General features: G+C 46.9%; 1 protein-coding gene across 3 annotated transcripts in view; it reads left to right on the forward strand.

The window, feature by feature from the left end:
* SOS1 (sodium proton exchanger, putative (NHX7) (SOS1)) overlaps positions 1-24,088 on the forward strand; it is a 92,214-nt gene that overhangs the window by 48,916 nt on the left and 19,210 nt on the right. For all 3 annotated transcript variants that reach the window (XM_078584981.1, XM_078584982.1, XM_078584983.1), the window contains 4 exons: positions 1,092-1,276; positions 1,967-2,020; positions 2,107-2,214; positions 18,235-18,466. In XM_078584981.1, the coding sequence (XP_078441107.1) occupies positions 1,092-1,276; positions 1,967-2,020; positions 2,107-2,214; positions 18,235-18,466 (579 nt within the window). The remainder of the gene's footprint in view (positions 1-1,091; positions 1,277-1,966; positions 2,021-2,106; positions 2,215-18,234; positions 18,467-24,088) is intronic.

Genomic DNA, 24,088 nt, shown 5'->3' on the forward strand with positions numbered 1-24,088 from the left:
AAAAGGGACGAGGCTTCCTTTGACAAAGCTGGAAGAAGCGTGCAAAGGAGATTCCCAAAGATAAGCCAAGAATAGTCAAGAACAACTGCTGAAGACGTTGGACAAGTCCAGTCGTTGGACAAGTTCTGGCAAATCCAATGGCCGAATCCAATGACCATGGCTGTTGAAGGAGCAAGAAACTCAGCTTCTCGCTCAAAGGCTCGCTCAAAGCTGTCAAAAGAGATTTCTCGCCGAGGGGGGAAACTTCTCGCCGTGGAAGGAGCACGAAGCAAGAAACTCCCAATCGAAGCAAGAGACTCAAAGCTCGAAGCTGTCGAAAGAGATTTCTTGCCGTGGAAGAAACTTCTCGCCGTGGAAGGAACACGAAGCAAGAAACTCCCAGTCGAAGCAAGAAATTCAGCTTCTCGCTCGAAGGTTTGCTCGAAGCTGTCGAAAGAGATTTTTCGCCATGGAAGAAACTTCTCACCGCGGCTAAAAAATCTCGACGGTGTGAAACTCGAATGTGAAATTTCCGTCAGATCCCTGAGAAGCTGTGCTGACGAGCGATGTTGTAGAACCTTGAAGAACAATGAAAGGTTGATGAGATTGCCTACTTCTGGCTCTGATACCATGTAGAAACCCAGAGGAAGAGAATGGGTTGAGAGAAAAACACAAATTTCACATTAGGTCTTTTTGGTTGAGCACGGGAGTACATATTGAGAGTGGAGAGCAAGAGAGAGAGGAGTTCAGGGGTACAAATGTAAATCAAAAAGACATATTCAACATAAAGGTCATTAGGAAGAGGTGGCTCCCAGAAGTACCCTTTTAGGTAAGACTAAGAATATCTTTGCAAATATGTGTAAGATCTTCTTTATTTCATATTTATTGGGCTTAAATAAGAGAAGACCCATTGGACCAATCGGTGGTGAGTAGATCAGTTTAGGTTTATTCCAATGCTGTTTCAATTTGATTGTTTCCATTAAGACAAGAACTACTCCACTCTTATGATCGAAACCACCATATTTATTGTCTGATCTTTTTTTGAAAAAACTAGTTACATATATATTTTTCTTAGTATGATTAATCTAGAAAATCTTGAATCCTCTTTTCAGGAGTGTCCTGGGGATATCTCGTTCTTCTCTATGTCTTCGTCCAGCTCTCAAGAGTAATAGTTGTTGCAGTGTTATATCCATTTCTCAAGTATTTTGGCTATGGTTTGAACTGGAAAGAGGCTCTGATCCTTATCTGGTCAGGGCTTAGGGGGGCTGTTGCTTTGTCACTCTCACTATCTGTCAAAGTAAGTTCATAATTCTTCTAATTCCCTGATAGTAGTTGAACGTTATGTATAGGTCCTGCTAGTATAGCATCTACAAGAGGTGGGCAAGAGAGTGGGTAAGGGAAAACACAAATGCAGTCACAGAAAACCAGCCATAGGTCCTCGGCATTACACTCATTCCCACTCCCTTTTGGTATTTTCCCCCCTTGGATGGCTCTGTTCACCTCAGGTTGTTCCATAACATATTTATGTCAGATGAGCAAGAAATGCATATAATGTGGGGTTTCTCATTCCTTTTACCTTGGCCATGATGCTTTCAAGACATTTATGTGTGTAGATCTCTACATAGTGCAAGTGAATATGTGCCTAATTCTAATGATGGATTCCATGTCTGCATCATCATGAGATGGTTAAAAAATCATATTTTAAACTTTGGAAATTCTGATGACAATGCAGTAAATAATTTATGAAATTACATTAATGGATTAAAAGTCATTACGATAATGTGGTAATTACAGCAAAAGTCTAAGCCAGTAGCCATTCAAAATAAGTGAAATGTATCTTTAAACCAGATAGTAGTCGAGAAAACTTTTAATTAGGAACTGCCAGTCACACATGTTTTTATTTCTTGTCTTATATTTTTAACATTCTATTTTAGGTTTTGTATCATCATGCTTATTCTTTGTTGAATGTATTTTGATTTTTTCTCAGCGTGCAAGTGATAGTGATCGATCTTTTAGTCTCACACCAGAAGCAGGAACACTGGTATGTTATAATTCAGACTATGAAATATAGCATTTGAGAAAGTAATATCTAAAACTCAACTTTAATATTTTGGGTCCATTTTACAGTTTGTTTTCTTCACTGGTGGTATTGTTTTCTTAAGCCTCGTCATCAATGGTTCTACCACACAGTTTATGCTGCATTTTTTACAAATGGATAAGCTCTCGGCTGAAAAGGTATCTATACTTCAACACCTTTCTAATGAAAATAAGCATCTATGATTTCAAATATTTCTCATGATGAAAATATATTTTCACTTTCCCAGGACAAGTGATTCTTATTGTGCCCAGACCTTGATTCCTATAAGTATCCTGAATGGGTTCTTGCTTTTCTTGGTAGTACTTTAGATGTGGATCATGCCATTTCCTATATTCTATGGCTCCGCCCTTCCTTGAAGAAACCTACTCGATGTAAAGAAGAGGGATGGTCCAGGGGAGATGGAGGGTCAGATATAGAGGAAACACGGTAAATGTGAAATAACATTGAAACTTAAGGGTTTTGGTACATCTTAAATAATAGAGTGACAGGTCACTCAGGATTTCTTGACAAAGAGTTCCCCCTGTGACCTAATATAACCCTGAAAAATGTTTCTTTGTCAACCTTGGAGCTGCAAAGTCCTAGCCTACAGGTGGAGAGGAAGAATGATACTTCATTTCATTTAATCTACACCACATACCCCTATATATGCAGGAAATTTTTATGGACCCCACATTAGTATGCCTATTTTAACAGGTTGTACATGAGACAACTAAAAGAAAGTACAACAGAAAGTACAGAAATAGAAATCCATTGCAGCTAACATTCTTCACTCTCCCCAAATATCTCCACTTATAGACAATTTTCCTTGAAAAGTTCTTTTTAGGGGGATCTCATTAGTTTTCCTTCAGAAAATCATAAGGGTTGCAGACCTGCCCCTAGCTGGAGGCTCTGGTCACATAGATGCACCTTCTAGGCTGGTTTTTTTTTTGGAAGTAAAAAAGGGGATGAACACCCGAATAAATCGGTGGACCTCCCATGGGAACCTTTCAGCCCCCTCCCTTTACATTTTGACCATTCAAAATCACACCCCGCCTCCTGCCGGTCACAGAAGCCACGCTGCCTGAATTCCTTCCACTTCTTGAATAGCTCCGTCCGCAGAAGCCGTTTTTCTCCTGAACAACACCTCGTTTCTGTGCAGCCAGATGTCCCACAGAACCATCATTGCTCGACCACCTTCCCTGTTTCCGCTGCCTCTACACTTCTGTACCGAGTCCCAGAAAGCCCTTTCCAATGTCACCTTTATCCTTGTCAGACTCTGGCTGGCCCAGATCATGCGCGCAAACGAGCACTCAAAGAAGGGATGGTTACAGTCTTCTTCACCAGTCAAGCAGAGCATGCATTGCGACGATGCATCTGGATACAGCCTTCTGCGAAAGACTCTTGTCATGAGTCTTTTCCGTGCCAGAAGCCATCAAAAAATCCTCACCTTCAAGGGGACTTTTTGTTGCCATGTGAACCTGCATGCCCTGATTAGTGACGTGTCTTCCTCGCGCCCTGCTCGAATCCTCGAATAAGTTTGCTGGACTGAGAAGGGGCCTTTTGTCCATGCCGAGCTGTCCTGTTTGCCCTCTTTAGTTCGTAGGTGGATTAAGGGCTGCTGCATGCTCATGAATTCAACCACTCGCTAGTCGGATAAGGCCCCCCGGATGATCGGGTTCCACGTTGCATCCCAGCATTCTCTAACCTGGGCAATTTGATCACGTGCAAGTGCATATAGTCTGGGGAACGTTTCGCTTAAGTTGCCTCGTGGCGACCATGCATCACTCCAGAATTGAAAAGTCGCCCCATCGCCTAACTTGGCAGAGAAGAAACCTTGTACTCTTGGGAAGATCCGTCGAAGACCTTGCCAAAAAGGCGATGCTCCATGGTACGGCTCTGCCTTTTTATCCCAATTTAAACCCTTTCCATAGATGTCTTGGAGTACTTTGATCACAAGATCCTCTCGGGGATTCATAATTCTCCCCACCCATTTGGTTAGTAATGTGATACGAATCTTCCTAAAGTTTACAAGAGACGAAATAAATCGATATTGACTATTACAGACGACAATTATGACAGTTATTCACAGAAATCGTTGGAATCTTATTGGGTATCAAAACAGCTCAACAACACAACTGAAGTACCTGAAGAAGCACATCCAACTAAGGCATCCTTTCATGAAGAACCCAAGGGGGCATCCAACAGACACCACCCTTGGATCTGTTCGAAGAAACAAATGAAGAATAACTGCTTAAATTGTGTAGTATAAATATGTGTAAGATATGTATGCATGAATTAGGAAAAGAAACTCTCAAGAAGAAGTGGGAGAATTTCCTAAGGCTCTTAAGATATCCTTAAGAGAATGGGGGGGCGAGCCTTCGCCTTGTGAGTTAACCTTGTAATTACTGACTTGTGTACTTGTAAACAAGAGTGATAATATATTGTTGTATCTACTTGTTCTAGTCTTATATTGTACCATCGGAGAAGACTGTCATAATGCCACGTTCATACTTTGTATATGTAGGACCCCCAAACCTCCCATTTTTGTGAGCCGGCATACTTTATCCCATGCCACCATCGCGAGTCCCCTGCTTTGTTATGCTCCAGAGCCTTTTCATAGAAAACACCGCAACATGCCTTCTATTCTCTTCGCGACTGAGAGATAAAAAAGCGGAATGGATGATAATACGAACCTCAACAGCACCAATCTGCTCCCTCTCGATAACACTTTGTCTGCCACCCCTCTAGCAGTCTTTCCACTTTCTCAATAACTGGTTGCCAATCTGATTTTGTCAGCCTACCCTTCGTCAGTGGTAGGCCCAAGTATCTCATCAGCAATCTCCCAACCGGCGTTCTTAGTATCACTGCGCATTGTGCCTCCTCTTCCGGGAATAACCTGTTGCACATCAAGGCGGATTTGCTTCTATTTATTTGAAGTCTCGAGAAATCTGCAAACAGGTCAATTAGTATAGATAATTTTCTCGCTTCCCTCGCTGACCCTTCGATGAAGAAGGTGGTGTCATCAACATATTGAAGTAGGGGAATTCCATTCTCTTGCTCCAACATTTGGTAACCTCGCAGCAGTCCCTTTGCGCATGCCCGATCGGTACAAACTGCAAGTGCATCCATTGCCAGGACAAACAGTAATGGTGCCAGTGGACATCCTTGTCTCACACCTCTTTGTGGTTGTATATGGCCTCCTTCAGGTCGTCCGTTTATCAACACCGTGCAAGAGTGTGAGGTGATGCATCTTTTCACCCACCTTATCCATTCCTTAGGGAACCCCCTTCTCTTCATGGAGGCCCTCAGGAAATCCCAATCTATTGAGTCATATGCCTTTGCAAAGTTGACCTTCCACATGAATCCCTTGGTTCCATTCCTCTTCCATGCTGCCAATATTTCTACTGCTGTTACTGCACTGTCCACCAGTAGCCTACCGAGTATGAATGCTGATTGCGCCGGTTCAACCAACTCTCCTATCCTTGCCCTGAGTTTGTTCGCTAGCACCTTCGCAATAATCAGATAGATTGAATTTGACAAAGAGATGGGCCAAAAATCGTCAATTTTTTCCGCCCCTTGACATTTCGGCAGGTGGAGTAGATGGAACCTGTTAATCTTCTCCATGCTCCCTCGACCTTCTCGAAAATCGTCAATCGTGGCCATCACATCCGAACTGACAAGATCCCGGCATTCGCTATAAAAGAACACTGGGATGCCATCTGAACCTGGAGCTCCCTCCCTGTTCAGGCCCTTAACTGCTGCCTTCACCTCCTCTTCAGAAAAAGGTCGAATCAGTTCCACTTGATGCTCACGACTCACCTTCCGTGCCCCCCTTCCACACCATTTCCATCTGCTCTTTTTCCCCTTTTTGTAGAAAGCTTGGAAATGATCTGCAATGGCTCGTCCCACTGCCTGCACTCCTGTGTGTACCCGTTGTCCCACTTTTATCTTCATTATCTGGTTAATACATCTCCTGCCATTTGCCACAAGGTGAAAAAATGCGTGTTCGTGTTGCCTTCGCGAAGCCACAATTGTCTTGATCTCTGTCTCCAGTCGATCTCCAATTTCTTGTCTTCCTCTGCAACCACACCCTGCCATCTCTTGTGTTCTTGGGCCTCATCTCCCGCTAGGTTTCTGGTGTCTTCCATCTCATCTAGTTGTTTTATTCTAGAAATGGCCTCATTCCTCTTCTTCTTCCGATTTTCCCAGACTTTCTTGCGATATCCCATCAAATGTTGTCGTAGACCTTTCACTTTCTTAGCCGATGTCTCTATGTCCAACCCTGCTCTGTGGATTTCCGTCTATGCATGCGCTATCACCTCTTTGAAATTTTCCTCATGAAACCACGATCTATCCAGTTTAAAATATGTGGACCGTCTGTGTGCTTCGTTCATTGCCCACACTATGGTAGTATGATCTGATAGTGGCCTTGGCAATGCTCTTACGTCTGCGTTTGGGAATTTTTCCGCCATCTCTATGGAACATAGAAACCTGTCAAGGCTAGATTTTCTCCCTCCACCTGCCATGCTCCTCCATGTGTAAGCACAGTTCACTGGCCCCATTTCTTGCAGCTGTGCTTCTACAATGAACGACCAGTAGTTTGACGAGTCGTAGTCTAGGACTCCCCTTCCATTTGGCCTATCTCCTGCCTCTAGTGTCACGTTGAAATCTCCCCTGATCAGCATTGGCAGTCCTTGAAATTTGGAGCTAACCTCTGCCAGTTCCCGCCATAACCTGCTTCTCCTTGCTGGATTTGCTGCACCATACACTGAGGCTTGTCCTTCTTAGTTTGACTGCTACCGTCGCTTCCCCCGACCATGTCTCCACTTTAGAGAACACTCTATCGTTCCAGGCTATCACCACCCCCCCTGATCTTCCAGCAGCATTTACCGCCAAAAATCCCTCGAGAATTCCCCGATCTACTGTGTTCCACACTCTTGCTTCACAACTTTCCAACATTGTTTCCTGCAAGCAGACTATTGTGACCCCCCACTCCATCCGATAACTTCTGATTATCCCTCTTCTCCGCTCATCATGGAGCCCTTGTACATTACATGAGATACACTTCATGACTGACTGTTGAGTTCCCCTCTCCCCCCTTGGGTACGCTGCAGTCCCACTTCTACCGCACCCTCTTCTATCTGTTTATTCAATACTGGGTCATTATCTCCGTCAATTGTGTTGTCGATGGTGTCTGTCATTTCCTTTGCAGTCCTCTCCACATCTTGTGTTCTCGAGTTTGTAGTTAGTCTTTGTGCTTTGTTCCTCATGGTACTCTTCATCATTTCCCCTGCCATTAACTTCCAATGGCCACTTTTTCCAGCCTTCATCCACTTCACAACCCCCTTATCCTGCTTCATTTCTGTCCTCTTCCACCTGTATACTATACTGGCTCCTGAGCTTCCCCCTTCTTTTGTCTGTGTTGGTTGTATCTCTGTGTTTTCCTTATTCGTCTCTGCTTCATGTTCCTCCATTCTCACTACTGCACTCTTGTGCGAAGGTCTCTGACTCATGATTGTCATTCTTTCTTCGCTCTGCTCCAGGCTTTGTATTATCACCTCTTCTGCCTACTGCTCGCTTTAGCCTATATTTGTCTTACTACGAGATGGGTTAGCTCCTGTGTTTATTTCCTGCCTGTCAGTGGCCGTTCTTGGGTCAAGTCCTGCACTATTACAGTCCCCTTGCCTCACCTCTTCCCCTTGTGGATGTATTTTTTTGTTTTGAATTGTTTTGTTTTGTTGCGGAGGCCTGCTTCTCCTTAGGTGTGTGCTCCTCCTTGTCGGCTGCAGTCTCTTCCATTCTTGGTCCTGCAATTGTTGGGGGTGGTGGCGTCCTCGTAACCAGCCTGATCTCGAAAGGCCCCCTCGGGCCCCACAATCTGACCACAGGTGGAATCACTGCCCCCTTGAGCCTTTCCACATCCATTATCACACAGTTTGGATCACCGGATACAAGTCCGGTTGAGATGATATTGCGAAGTTTGCTAAACTGTTTTATCATCGTCTCCAGCGGCGGCCTGGTTCTGTAACCCACCGGAATGTCAAGTGCCTCTAGTATAGATGTCTCTCGTGTCTCCTTCGGGGCTTCGTCCTGTGGGAGGACTCCGCCATTGTATCTCCACCTTATTGCCAATCTGTTGTTTCCAACCATTGATTTTGATGTAAGCCGCCAGTGAGGTTTTACGGATGAAGAATTGCCCGTTTTCCAAAGCCCAGAGTTCTGCTCTATCAAGATTCGGCCATCTCCCAGAGATCTCGTCTTACTTCCTCCAAATCCGGGGTTACTTTCCTGACTACTCCTATTAAACATTCTCTGATAACTCTGTCATGTACTTCCAGGTTCGTCTACACTGTAGATAATCATCCTGACTGTAGCTTGCCTCGTTACGTCCTTTGTCCTTCCTGGGGATTTTATATCCTTTTCTCTCTCTGAAGTATGCCTGCCTATGACCTGCCTTCCGACAGTTCCTGCAGACAACAGGACCTTGACACTCCCATGCGTGATGTCCTTGCCTTAGACACTTGAAACATACTTTTGAGCTCCAGACTTCTTCCTTATGTACTGCCCTGTTTCTCCTTCTGCGGCGGTCAACTACCACCCAGCCTTCGTCCTCTTCTGGACCTTCACTGTCTTGTTTTCTTTGTATGTTGGGAGCCATGTTTATTTCTCCATATCTCTTGGCACTTGACAGAACTGTCGCTCACCACTGCATTTTATGCTTGTTTACTTTCAATTGCAGCTTCCTTGTGCTGGTCTGCCTTGGTGAATTCCGGCGGTCCCTTTATGAATGTCATAAGGCAATAAGTGATATTCTTGTCTCGGCTCATGTCGCACCTCAGATCTATCTGCCTCCTTTCACCTTCCCCTCCTTCACGATAAGGTTTTTTATTTTCTCCTTCAACGGGGTACCTACTTCCTCCCCCATTTCCTTTTCCTCTCCCATTTTCTCGATATGGCTGTTGACATCCATCACTGCGATCTCTGCCACCCTCTCTCCTGCCTCTCAAATATTTCTTTACATCTGTCCGCGGCTCGACAGAAAGGTCATTCATCAACTGGGCGATCGTCTCTACCTCTCCTTACTTCCTCTCTCTCCTCTGACACTGCCGAGAATCCTCCATCTATCTTCTCCTTTACGCTCAATTCCCTGATCTTTTTGCCTTCTCGCTCCGGCACCACCCCCGTGGAGAATGTTTTGACGTACTCTTCTGCCTTCGTCTGTAGCTTCCCCTTCCTCCAGGTCCCCATACCTCCAACTTCCACGATAGTCCCTATCAAACTCTCTTTTTTCCCACGACCTTCTCTTGAGTACTTGTCGTGGATTGGCCAAGAGGACACAGGATCGTCGGGGTTGTCCTCATTGTCATCCGACCTGCTCATTCCAGGTCGCCCCGGCCCACCTGGGCAATGGAGGCGCTTGCCGCTTGCCATTCCGCTGCCTCCCCCCTTTCCCATCGGACGCATCAGCCACCTCCGTCTAGCTCCTCCGCCTGGTAGGTCTCCGTTTCCTCCGCCTTCTTTTCCACCCTCATCACCGCCGCCGTATCAACCCCCACACGACATCCGACCATCGAGCTCCCTGATCACATGCACCTTCCAACCACGCACGAGGTGGCCCTCTTTGCCGCTCTCCCCGTTTTCCATTTCACCCTTCCACCCATCTCGCTCCTTCATCCCAGCCGAGTTCGATCGCTCTCCCACGGTCATCGCCAATCCCTCGTTGCGCTCCCCCTCTCCCTCCGATGCGACCCCGCGACGACGACAGCGTCGTCCACAAACACTCTCGCTCCCCCGTCCACGAACCGAGCAGAAAAATCGTTCCACCTTCTTGACTAGTAAGTTACATGGGAACATCCTATAAACCTGCCTTAGAGTTTTCCCTCATAAAGTCATACATCTTTTCTAAAAGACAAGACTGGTTAAAGAGATTTAGTTTCAGTCTCAATCTGGGAGAACCTGTAGAAGAGAACATTTTTCTTAGCATTCCACATACTTAGGCTAATACTGAACATTTTTCTTAGCATTTCAGACCAATGTCCTTGTCCAACTTCATATACTCAATCATCACAAAGGTCTTGGCAAACAGGCTGAGAGGTGATTGGGGAACTTGTAGAACCCTCCCAATCAGCTTTCATACCAGGCTGTCTGTTGGTCGATTGTGCCAAAGCAGCAGGCAAGATCCGAGCGTCATGGAAACAACACGGAACCAAAGGTTTCATGAGGAAGGTTGATTTTGCAAAGGCATATGACACACAACACTGGGGATTTCTTTGGGCATCAATGAAAAGGAGGGACTTCCTTAAAGAATGGGTCACATGGAAGGCATTCCTTCTCAGTGTTGGTTAGCGGAAGGCCAGAAGGCGGGCGTATACAACTGCAAAGGGGGGTTAGAAAAGGGTGCTCACTCACACCCCTTCTATTTGTGCTAGCGGTAAATGCACTCACCACATGCGCTAACCTAGCATGTACACATGGTCTCTTGAGGGGCTACCAAACAGCTAGCTTCCCTAAGGGTATCCCGTTACTGTGGTACGCGGACGACACCATGTTTTTCATAGAAGGCTCTGTAGAGGAGGCAAAGAACATGTCCACGCAACTTGACTTGTTAGTGGACTTCTGGGGCTTACGTATCAATCAGGTTAAGTCAGCATTTGTGAGCTGTAGTCTTTCTTAGGAGGAGACACAATTTGTAGAGGCGTTGGAAACATCGATCGGTAGCCTCCCTATGAGATACTTGGGCCTGCCACTGACTAAAGGGTAGATGACAGCAGTGGATTGGCAGCCAGTGATAGAGAAGGTTGAGAGGCGGTTGGAAGGCTGGCAAGACAAAGTGTTGTCCAGAGACGGCCAGCTGGTGCTACTGAGGTCTGTCCCATCAGCAACCCCCATCTTTCATCTCTCAGTGTTCAAGATGCCAGTTGGAATCAGCCAAAGACTCGATGGTCTAATGAGATGCTTCCTCTAGAAAGGCACCAGAACTGACCAGAGTCGAAGGCTGGCACTGGTAGCATGGGATACAGTCTGTAGGCCGACCAAACAAGGTGTTCTGGGTGTATTGCATATTCAAAGCATGAATACGCCACTACTAATAAATTGGGTGACAAGGATCATCCAACCATGCAACAACCTAACCATACAAATCCTGAGAGAAAACTACGGTCAGGGTTCAAACTGGGACGAGAAAACAGTCCCAATCAGGGGGGCGTCATCATTCTGGCAAAGCCTCTATCAAATCTTCCCCAAAGTCGGGGAGTTCTACTCAGCCTGAATAGATGTCGGGTCTCTTAATCAATTTTGGTTAAAACAGTGGTCACAACTCGACCCCTTGCAATAAGCATTCCCCAGGCTTTTGCACTCACCCAATGCCCCGAGACTACAGTGGGAGAGTGCTGGGACAGCACATGGAACCTGCGGTTCAACAACACCCTCTCAGACCAAAGACTAGCTGATTTCTTGGGCATGCAACAAGCGTTGAACCAGATCGGCCCTCAACCTGGAGAAAAAGATGGCAGGGATTGGACGAGCGCCCCTTTTTAGTGTGGAAAGCCTACGTACGAAGCCGCCAGGGAGACGTGGAAGACCAAGCTATGACTCAGGCGTGCCAAGCATTTGGCGCCTAAAGATCCTCTAAAGTTAAATATTTTTGGGTGGTTATTGTTCCGAAAGAGACTGGTGACACGCGTCTTCCGCAAGAGGATGTATCAAGATGCATCAGCCGTGTGTGTACTTTGCACAGGTGGCGACGAGGATTGTAATCACCTATTTTTCGGGTGCCCCTTCGCACGCATGATTTGGGCCACCCGAGCACAGCTGCCTGTGAATGCGACATCAGAGGAGGCTGATAAGCTACAAGGAAGGACATATCAAAGCAAGCGAAGGCGCCAAGCTTCGATCGCATGTGACAACTAATCAGGCACGTGCAGACTTCAAATAAAGAAAGGGAGATTCTATAAAGGGGAAAAGGAGTGGAGTATGCGCGGTGTGAAGTTTGTTACGGTCAGTGCTGAGCGACAGGAGATTCTCCTCGCCCTGCTGCTGCTGTTGGAGCCGATTCGGACGACAGCGCTCATCCTTCTCCTCTCCCCTCTCCTCCTCTCTATCTCGCCCTTCGTTTCTCTTCTGGTTATCTCAGACATTGTTCTCTTCTTCTCAGTGTGAGCTACTACGGAACTTGAATACACCTTTCCTTACGGTTGAGGTTCTATATAGAAAGTCTTTATTGGAACTCCTTGCGCCTACTGTTTCATTCTCGCTATTGGATACTGGTTTTCATATATTTGGAGTTAAGAGATCCCGCTGTCTTAACAGAGGCCTTGTGGGAGCCCATGCAGCGAATTGGATACAGACGAAGAGAAGGGGGGCCGAATGCTGACAGTGCTTTGGGGAAATATGGCTCTATAGAAATGAAGTGATCTTCAGGGGGACAAAGGCTTCAACGGATGGGCTAGCCCATGCAATCGAGTGCCTCATGGCGACGTGGTTCCCTCGAGATGTGTAATAGAGAGGTAAGAGGTTGAGCATACATGTAATAGAGCCTTAGGGATTGAGCCATGTACTTCTCGGGCGGTTTCCAATTTATTCGGATGACCGCCTTAAATGTTTTCCAAAAAAAAGATTATGGAACCCCAATCTAAGTTGAATTTGGGATTTGCAGTTTTCCATTAGGGTTAGAACTGCTCTATCATCTCTCTTCTCTAGCATCTGCTATCTATCCTATGTATCCACCCAATACATTTACATCCATTATAACAAAGATGGGAAGAAGTGTAAAATGTACATCGATACTTAAATATTCCTTCATATATATCCATGAACAATTGTGTGTTTGTCATCATATCAACTGAAACTGCGTACATCAAATTCAAAAGTGGATGACATAACTTTCAGGTAGGATGTTTATAATGATGAGTCAAACAGTTTGCTTGCAATTTGATTCAAAGTTTTGTATCGTGGCGAGTGATTTTTGTGTTTCACTTTGACTTTGTGGCGCACGGTTATTGAAGAAGGTTGAGTGACAGAGGTGTTTTTTGAAGTGCTGATTTGGTGTCATGGTGGATGCATATTCAGGCATCTCTTCACTCTTTCCCCTTTTGGGACATTCTCTGTTTTCTCCCTTGATCTTAGTATATGTGGTACATTTTGTTCAATTTCATCAAGGAATTGCATTTGGAAACTGATTCGAACCTATGATCTAGGTTTGTACTGCGAGGGGAATATAGGGCGAGGCAACGTAGAAGTTCCCGGGGTAGGAGAGTAGGAACAGGAATGATAAGAGGGGTCGTACAGAGGAGGTAGGGATCAACCAGGGATCATAATTAGGTATTTGCACAGACGTGGTACCTATGATTAGGTATTTGCAGGTCCAGGCTGTTTGTGGGGCCTTCGGATAGGCCTAGCTGGATCATGGTCAGCCTGCGGCTGACTGTGGTCGGGCCCCGGTTGACCTGCAGTAGGTCTGCAGCTCACCCGCGGTGGAAGTGCAGCTCGCTTATGGTCACTTCATGGTCTGCCTGCGGTAGTGGGCAAGAGGTCGGCTGGTGGCTCGCGTGGGATGGGAGCACCACTTGCCTGCATTTGTTTGCGGCTGGTCAGATGTTGGTCCGTGTGGCGGGCGCATGATCCTTCTGCAGTTGGCCCGCGGTCAGTCCTGGCTGGCCTGGGGTCAGTTGCAGCTGGCCCGGGGTCCGTCGGCAGCTGGCCTGCAGTCCGTCCAAGTCTGGACCTTGGTCTCTCTGTGCTGGCCGCGGTTTGTCTGCGGCTGGCCTACAGTCGGTCAGTAGCTGGCCACAGCTGGTCGTGGCTAGCCTATGGTCGATCCACGGCTGGCCCGCAAGCGGTCTACGACTGGTCGCGGTCCAACTGCGGCTTGCCAACAGCTGACCCGTGGACGGTCTAGGACTGGCCAGCGGGTGGTCCGCGTCTGGACTGCGAATGGTCTGCGGCTGGGCTGTCGTCGGACTGCAGCTGGACGCCGGTCGGTCGGCAGTCGGGCTGGGCAGCCCTCGCCTACATCGAACCCGGGGTTAACTGATACGCCCCGATACGGACCTATCGGCGACGAGTCAAAGAGCCAAAGGATCCATCGCCACTGGAAGCCACTAATGGACCGGGAGCGAGCCCATCGGAGGGGACGGCCCAAGCTGGAGGCGGGAGGGGGGATTAGGGTTCTCCTGGTTCTCTCTCTCGCCTTCTCCTCGTTCTCTCTCTCGCCTTCTCCTCGTTCTCTCTCTCACCTCCTCCTTGTTCTCTCTCTCGCCTTCTCCTCGTTCTCTCTCTCACCTCCTCCTCGTTCTCTCTCTCGCCTTCTCCTCGTTCTCTCTCTCGCCTTCTCCTCGTTCTCTCTCTCGCCTTCTCCTCGTTCTCTCTCTCGCCTTCTCCTCGTTCTCTCTCTCGCCTCCTCCTCGTTCTCTCTCTCGCCTTCTCCTCGTTCTCTCTCTCGCCTTCTCCTCGTTCTCTCTCTCGCCTTCTCCTCGTTCTCTCTCTCGCCTCCTCGTTCTCTCTCTCGCCTTCTCCTCGTTCTCTCTCTCGCCTCCTCCTCGTTCTCTCTCTCGCCTCCTCGTTCTCTCTCTCGCCCTCTCCTCGTTCTCTCTCGCCTTCTCCTCGTTCTCTCTCGCCTTCTCCTCGTTCTCTCTCTCGCCTTCTCCTCGACCTCTGGGGGGGATCCCGGCTCTCTCTTTTTGGGTTGTTTATCCCGACGGCCCCGGCACCCTTACTTCCTCGTAGGGGAGGTCTGCCACTCTGGCAACTCCTTGCTTATACTCACGGGGAAAGTGGGAAGGTGGGGGAAACATTGACGGTATTGCTACAATCTTTTGGGAAGTCAAGTTCCTTTTCTCTCGTCCTCTTCTCTCCGGCTGAGTCGGGTCTACCATTAACCCCTTAGAATTTCCTTGGATGGGCCACGTGGTGATGCTGCAAAGGCCTTTGGGAATCTACGGGTCTGCCTGCGAGCTTTGCGGGCTGGGCCGCAGGTCTCGTGGCTGGGCCTCGGCATTCGCAGATCAACCATGAAGGGATCTGGGCCCATTTGAGGTAGCACGCCCACCTTAGGGATATGGGTCGCAAAACCTAGGGTTTGCACCTTCAGACTCCCGTTGCATCTGTGTCGCCGCCCTCAGCAGCACGAACTGTCCTGGCGACGGAGTTGCAAGAGCTGCGCCATCTTGGTTATGCCTGTCTGTGGGGCCGTGGTTATGCCTTTTGGCCTCTCCAATGCCCCCGCCACCTTCCAGGCTCTCATGAACAACATCTTCCAATCTATATTACGGAGGTTCGTACTGGTTTTTTTATGACATTTTAATCTACAATCGCACACAGGCGGAGCACTGGGAGCACTTACGGAAAGTATTCCAGCTCTTGGACCACCTCTCGCTCCATGTGAACGCCACGAAGTGTTTTTTCCTACAGAACCAGCTCGAATATTTGGGTTAGTGGGTGTCAAGCAATGGAGTCTCTATTGATGCTGAAAAGGTGCAAGCCGTCCGAGACTGGCCACCGCCGCGCTCCTTGTGACATCTTTGTGGGTTCCTGGGGTTGGCAGAGTACTATCGCCACTTCGTGGCGGGATTTGCCTCCACCGCATGGCCACTCACACGGCTCCTCAAGAAGGGGGAATTTGCATGGTCCGACGAGGCCCAACATGCTTTTGAGACATTCAAGGCGGCCTTGACCAATGCACCTATCTTCGCCCTGCCAGATTTCAGTCAGGAATTCATTCTGGAAACAGATGTGTCCGGCGCAGGCGTAGGAGCAGTACTGATGCAGAATAACTGCCCTGTCACATACTTCAGCCAGTCCTTACCTCAAACCACGAAGAACCGTTCCGCTTATGAATGTGAATTGATGGCTATCGTCCTCGCTGTTCACAAATTGGCAACATTACCTCCTCTTCCAGCCATTCTCTATTCGCACAGACCAGAAGAGCCTGAAGTATTTACTGGAACAACGCGAGGTCCAAGGCACCTACAACAAGTGGTTGTCCAAGCTTATGGGTTACCACTTTACCATCCAGTACAAGGAGGGGCGCGCAAATCTGGCGGCAGATGCTCTCTCTCGTCTACCCCACAGTGATGATCTCCACCTTAGTGCCATCTCATGGTCTCAGTGGGCGGACCTGGACGCCATTAGGTGCAGGGTGGGCAAGGATCCAACACTATCTCAGATCATCCGTCACATCCAACAAGGCAAGGCCACCTCTTCCCATTTTTCTTTCACTAACGATACTCTCCTGAATAACGACAGAGTGGTCCTTCCGAAGACCTCGCCGTTTGTCCAAGCTATCCTTACAGAATTCCATACTAATGCCATGGGGGGGCATGGTGGATTTCTCAAAACCTACAAGTGCATCCTGCCGCAATTCTATTGGGCAGAATTGAAGCAGGATTTCTTCAATGGCTGCCATACCTGCCAACAATATAAAGCATCCCATTTGGCACCTGCTGGTCTCCTTCAACCTCTTCCTACATCGTGCCGCATATGGGAAGATATCTCTATGGATTTCATTGAAGGCGTACCCTAGTCCGGTCCTCACGACACTATCTTGGTTGTCGCAGATCGACTCAGTAAGTATGCACACATTCTGGGTTTCCGTCATCCATACTCCACCAATGACATTGCTGACAGTTTTACCTGTGAAGTCGTTCGGCTCCACGGCATCCCACGAACTATCATCTCAGATCGGGGCAACGTGCTTATGTGTGGGTTTTAGAAGGCACTCCACAGTTTGCAAGGAACCAAGCTGCATCATAGATATGCTTACCACCCACAGACCGACACACAGACTGAAGCTATCAACCGAGGGCTTGAGGCATATCTTCGTTGTTTTGCAGGAGATCACCCAAAATGCTGGAGTCAATGGTTACATTGGGCTGAATTCAGTTATAACACAAGTTATCACTCCAGCATCAAAATGATGCCTTTCCAATCTGTATACAGGCGGGAGCCACCAACCCTCCTTCGCTATGGCTCTGCACCCTCTCCTGTCGACACAGTGGACACCCTCCTCCAAGAGCGTGATGCGCTCCTTGATCTGCTCCGCCAAAACCTTGACCGCGCCAAAGCTTCCATGAAACCAGTGCCGACAAGCATCAACAGCACATGGAATTTGCGGTAGGGGACAACGTCTATCTCAAGCTCTGGCCTTACCATCCACAGTCCCTCTCCAAACGACTATTTGAGAAGCTTGCTCCACGCTATTTTGGGCCATACCCGACTATCAAATGCACCAGGGCAGTGGCGTACAGCTCGCCCTCCCGGAGGACCCCCGCATCCGCCCTGTCTTCCACGTGTCCCTGCTCAAGCGCGCCGTGGTATCCACCCAACCACTGCCGACACTTCTCACCGACGGCCACGTGTGGCAAGTCATTCCGGAGAAGATCACAGCATTTCAAGCTTCTACGGATGGCTGCCAGGTACTTACCCATTGGCAGGGACTGCCTGTCTCCGAGGCATTATGGGAGTTGGCGTCCGCCCTCCGCACCCATTTTCCAGACTTCCAGCTTGAGGACAAGCTGGTCAAAATAAGGAGGGAGCATTGACATGATCCCATGTTGGGTTTATGTCCTATCAATGCCCAATATGAAGTACAAGGGGAAGACAGCGGCCCAGACCCTTTCTGAGGGTACTTAAGTCATTCGCCCTCCCGAGGTAGGAAAGACCCTGCCCTAACTCCAAGAGTGAGTCCCCTTCCACCCTGCCCCAGTCTTCTTCCGTCCTATCAGTCGTGGTTACTCGTTGTGCTTGCAGACCCTCCAACCAGCGAGCAGCGACTATTCCCGGCACTCCATCACCATTCCTGCTCTTCGCTGTCTCGTGTCCTTCCTCTTCCTCTTTCTCTCATTTCTCTCTTCCTCTTCCTCTCTATCGACTATTCCACCCTGTTCCTCAGATGTATGAAAGTCTAAGTATTATTGAGTTTGTTGGGAACCTACCAGAAACACGAGTTCCAACAGGCATTTTTTCCAAGGAATTAGGCGAGATTGTTATGTTGCATTTTACATTAATTGTAAAACTGATTGAGAATATGTCTGCCATTGAATCACTTGAACCTTTCAGTCACATTAGGGACGACTCTCCAAATATCCTCATTAATTTATCATATTAATAGAATATATTGTTGGAATTGAATGTTGTGCACCCGGAGTAATCGAACACCCAAATTTGATGTTTTTTCCCTACAGGTACGGGTTTTGAAATACACAAAATATGAGATGTTGAACAAAGCACTAGAAGCATTCAGTGATCTCAGAGATGATGAAGAATTAGGTCCTGCTGATTGGCCCTCAGTCAAGAAGTACATTAAGTGTCTGGATGACCTTCAAGATGGCCGAGAGCATCCTCATGATATATCTGAAGCTGAGGACCATCTTAATATAATGAATCTAAGAGATATACGTGTTCGCCTTTTAAACGGTAAGGTTATTTGCATACTGTTCATATTACCAATCCCTGACGTGTATTTTTTTTTTTCATTTTTACTTGGTCGCTATAAAAACATGCATGCTCTGATTGAGGGTAGCCAATAAATTAGTTGGAGAATTTTGGGTGAGAGCTTGATATGACCTCTGGTCTGTCTTTTCGGGCATTTGCATCTTTTTGCCCACTAGGGGTTCTATCATCACTTTGCCCTTCCTTAAGAAGGGTATCCAAGAAGAATATTGAGGTTCATTTCTCCATCTCCTGCCTCCCTCTCACAACATTCATTATGTCATTCCCTTTTCTTTATACTGTGATGCTATTACTCCCAATCTCTCCCTCTCTTCTGTTTCTGCAACATTCTTATCCCTGAACTTGCTTTGTTTCTTCTCTCCCCCACCACCGAATGTCTATTCTAAATCAAAGGTCATGTTCATTGTTACATCAACTCGAGGCTAATTACAATAATATCCCAATCCATATCTGACAAGAGATTTTCCAGTGGGCGCAGGTGGTGTTGCATGACCTGTATTCATGGTTATTTTTATTTCTTTCCTCTCTTTCTTCAAGATCCCTCCCTAATAGAGTTCTTTCCTATCTTGCATTAAGACCCTTGCCCTTGAGAGTTCCTTCCTTTCTTGCTTTAAGACCCTTGCCCTATTGGGTACTTTCCTTTATTGAGGTCTCTATCGCATACTTATTTTAATTACTTTTTTTTATTGGATGTCTGAGTGGAGCCATCAAGGTCAGAGGTTGGAGCAGTCTGTTTTCAGAGATCAAAGCAATCGATGTTCAGAGGTCAGAGGTTGATCACCAGTGGTGATTGGCGGGCGATCAATCTGTCTTTTACGAAATTGGCAATCAGTCTTTGGCTTCAAGACCCATCAGCTTTCTTAAACACCAAACTTGTATCCCAAGAATTTACCAATAATCATGATACCTACTTAGCATCCAAATCAATCATGAATGTCTAAAAGGTTTGGATGAAATCCATCTAAGATGGACTGCCCTTGATGGACAAGTCCCCTCCGGCTGTGGATGGTCCCTCTGATGCTCTGGCCTCCGATGCTTTGCCGCTCCTTCCAGATTCTTGTAAGACTTCTAAGAAGTGTTCCGGCAGACACATTGGTAAGCTTAGTGTGGGTGGCTGAAACGGAAGTCCTTAAATGCATATGAGTGTTGATGATGATATTGGAGGTGTTAGACGTGGTTTGATCATCAGTGGAAGTGTAGGCAAAAGTGGTGAGCAGGTGTATTTGTGGGCCTACCATGGATAGTGGTAGTGATACACTTTGAAGGTGGAGCTCTCGAGTCTGCCCACATCAAGTAATAAGGTTCTACGCTGAGCTTTTGGTAAATAAGCTTGCTCTTACAAAACCTGTCGGGGACGTATCGATAATCAAAATGCAACTTAAAATTCAATAGGAACGAATCAAACTGGTCCAATAGAGATGCATTGTAACACGAGGACGAAGGAGGGAACGAGAGATATAAGAGGTTCCCGGGGTAGAGAGGAGAGAGGGGGAATGATGAGGGGGGATGGCGAAGGATCACCCGTGAAAAATCATGGGCCCGGAATGATGGCGTTGCCCTGCGAGCACATGGGAGAGAAAAGTCGCAACTAAGACGGGAGAGGGGAGGTATCACAAGAAAGGGGAGGAGAGCTTACAGTGAAATTTCCTGCCCCAAGCTCCCTCGTGTGGGCCTTAAAGTAGGATTCGTTGTAGGCTGGCCTATGCTTGCGAATTGAGCCCTTGTCAGGCCTTCCTCCGTACATACACCACTGGCATATCATGTCAGAAGGAAAACAAGAGAAAAAGAGAGTAGCCAATTTCATACTCTCAAATGCCTACTCAAAGCTCTGGAAACATGCCTTCCCTGTCATAGAGAGATTGGAAAGGGTTTGCCCAGTTAGTCGATGGCCATCATTGGGAATTTGAGGAGCGGTTTGGCAGCAGCCAGGTTGAGGCAGCAGAGGGACGCCATAGACCACCCTGATGTAAGGGGCCAGGTATGACCCTACTAGACAAGAATGAGCAGAAGAATCAGGCAAGGTTTGTATTGGGAAATGGGAGAAGAGTTCCCATGGAGATAATTAAACCAACAACTTCAAATCTGTTGTCCGTGAACCACTTTGGATGGTGTGGTGACGCAAGATAAAGTTAATAGAGCACTACCCATAGATCAGGACAAATAATGACCAACAAAGGGAGAAACTATGTTTTCAATGTGTAACTCAGGGACACTATGCAAGGGACTGCAGGAATCCCCTAACATGTAAGAGATGCAAAGGAGTGGGACATCATAAGTTTTCCCCCAACATGGAAGACACAAGCAGAACCCCAGATATAAGGTGAATTGACAGGGTGAGTGATGGGGCTCGCTGGAGGACCCAGGTATGAAAGGGACGGCTGATTTAAGCAGGCGAATACACCTTGAGTGTTCAGTTAGGGAAGTTTCAGGTGACTTTGAGGCTCAAGAGAAAGTTTGAAGCAAGTTGTGGAGGAAGTTCTTGCCATTAGGGAGTGTGGAATTCTGGAGATAAGACGTTGGTGTTTTTCCATTCGGGGGGTTCCCATGGTAACATATCTAGTAATATGTGGATGGATATAGCCATTCATAGGAAAAGAGACCATAAAATGGTGTAGATTTCTCCTAACCCGCAGGGCACCTGGTGGTACAACATTGATGGTCATTTTGGAAGCCCTTGAAGAGTCGATGGGGTAATGGTCTCAAGTGGCAATGGAGTCCATGGTTAAGTCTTACGGAAAGCTTCGTCATTTCATGTTGGCGAGATTGTTTTCAGCGAACCTAAACATGATGGTGGTGGGGACAGATGGATGGGGACCTCTCACCATGACCATGGGCAAGTCAACAAGGAACAGAGGGCATCATCACAGTGTGCTAGTTGGAATGTTAACCTTAGGGCATGATAGAGGTCATGGGATGGAAGGCGAAGCAGGGGGTTGAGGATATGACTCGTAGGGGTTCTGTCAGGCCCAGCTAGCTTCCAACAGCTGCTGACATCTCCTCATTGGGCAGCATCACTATTTGCGGAGTCCCATGTGGTGCTGGCTGCCAACACGTGCGACACCAGCCTATGTAAGGCATGATGGAAAATAGTGCCATCAAGTCTAGGTCCCATCGGTCAGAATCAGTAACAAAAGGAGAAGATTCAAGTGAATCACCGTCTTCACGGCGGGTGGAAATAGAGTCAACATTCCACACATATATAACACTGACAAAGGAAGCAAAGCGACATCCCATCTGTAGTTGTACAAGATTGGGTTTTGGGAAGGAGGTAGATCTCTTGGGTGACACAACTCCCTTTGTGTTGTCTGGATCTGTGTGAAATATAGTGGATGTTGATGTTAGACCCATGGTATTGAGAAAGCTGCATTTGTGCAGAACACTCATGAAGGGAGAAATTTTGGGCAAATACATGGGGTACGAAATAAATAGTGGTATTTGCCGGACGACTTGTATACAAAGCCACTAAAAAATGCGGTGAGGTAGAGACAATCTCGAGGGAAGGGGATCGCAGCGGGAGAGACATTTATAGAAAAGACTGATGCCTCTTTCTTTATTCTTGGTTGCACTCCAAAAGGGAGGGCTGCCCTATTTAAAGGAAATACATTACATCAAACCAAATTATCCCAGTGGGCCAACATAATGAAACTAGCTCTGGATAAGATGGGGATCATGTCACAATCAAATGAGGGTTTGGTTGGTCCATGTAATTCAGGATGGAAAAATACCATCTCCAAGAGATAGGGTTCTAAAAGGTAGTTGGGTGGTGGTCATCATATTCTAGCCATAGCAACATCAAAACTTGTCAACAAAATTGAAGGTCAAGCATGAAGGGGCCAACTCAATTGATGCTAGTGCACCAAGGAGAGTTGAAGAGGTCATTCTCAATGGAAGAGATTCAGGCAGCCAACAAAGGATTGAATGGGGAAAGGCCCCGGTGCCGAGTGACTTTTTGTCATTCCACTTTAGCAAAATTGAGGGGATCATCAAGATAAAGGCAATGCCCAGGGTCTAAGAATTTTGGCTTGACAATTAGTACAGATTATTTTTGGCTTATTTATTGTCTAACTCTATCTACCTCAACATAGCAAAGATATTGGCAAACTGATTTAGGGACGTGATTGGGTAGCTTGTTGGAACCTTCCACACAGACAACTGGTGGATAGAACAGTTGTAACATTAAATATCTTAGCGGAGTGGAAAAGAAAGAAGACCAAGGGGTTTATGTGGAAGGTTAGCTTCATAAAAGCATATGAGGCAAAAAGTTTTTCCTGCAGAATTAGAGAAGGGGGGGGGGGAGGGATGTATTAACCTGCAAACGAATTTTAGGAGTGGGATGCATCACATCCTACTCCTAAAATTGGTCAACATGTGTCCCTAGGGGGATGTATTAACCTGCAAACGAAGGTTAGGCAAAGATGCCCCCTGTCACTGTTGTTTGTCCTTAAAACAGATGTCCTTACTATGAACACGATCAAGGTTTGTTCCCATAGTCTACTTCAAGGTTTTAAGACCCTACTTTCCCCAGCAGGTATCCTTCTACTACAATTTTTTGTTGACGCCATGTGCTTTAAGGACCAATGGACAGAGCCAACAACCACTCCACATTGCTAAACATCATTCCAAACTTTTTGGGAATAACTATCTGGTATGTTCTATTCAAGGAAATATAAAAGAAGACATAAGAAGACAGCAGGTCAACAATCATTGACCACATGTGCTGACTAAAGGGGGACGAAACTCATATAAATAAGAGAAGAGGAGAGTGGGAGGACGGGAATTTTCTTGAAATCTTGAAACTGACAGTTATGACCGTCGGAGGGGCTCGAGCAGCGGGAGTCAGCCTGCTGAACTGGAGGAGGGAAGCTCTGTCTTGGAGGCAAGAACATCTTTGCATCCTTGGTTGTTCTATTGTCATTCCATTCTATCTGGTATGCTCTATTGATCGCGTTTACAGAACTACATTGGTGAGTGGTGGTATTTCTTGAATTCAAATTTGGGAATAATTCATTGATACTTCAAGGTGTATCAAAGTCAACATGGTCGAATCAGCTTTTGACGGTCTCAAGTTGAAGCCCCATGATTGAGAAGGGGGCTCAGGGTATTAAAGCTATAGGACATAAATCTCACCATTTTGTTCAAGTGGGTAGTCATACTTATGGGATACAACAGCAGGATGTGGTTACAAAAAAATTGAAGGACAATTACCAAACACGAATGGACGGGGAGAGGGATGTAGCTCTGTTCAGAGGGTCATATGTATTTCAGTTGGGGCTAAGGCAAGTGCTCCCTTAAGTTCATTTTTTTTAGCACCAAGTTGGGGTACGGCTCTACATTATGCTATTGGGATGGCATAATGTACTAATCAGCTCAGAAACTTCTACATGAAGAGTTCCTACTTCTATTTGCCCTTTCGCAGATTCTTATGACCTCTGTTCTGGACTATTGAGATGGCATGAGGAATCCACCATCTGTGAGCAACTTGTTAGACCAACGGTTGGAGAATATAAGAGTACTTAACAGTCCCTACCACATCTGAGTCCATCTAACCAGTCATAAAATATTAAGGCTTTGACATGCATATCCCCA

This window comes from Wolffia australiana, chromosome 13 (genome assembly GCF_029677425.1).
Source record: "Wolffia australiana isolate 7733 chromosome 13, ASM2967742v1".
Lineage (NCBI taxonomy): Eukaryota > Viridiplantae > Streptophyta > Magnoliopsida > Alismatales > Araceae > Wolffia > Wolffia australiana.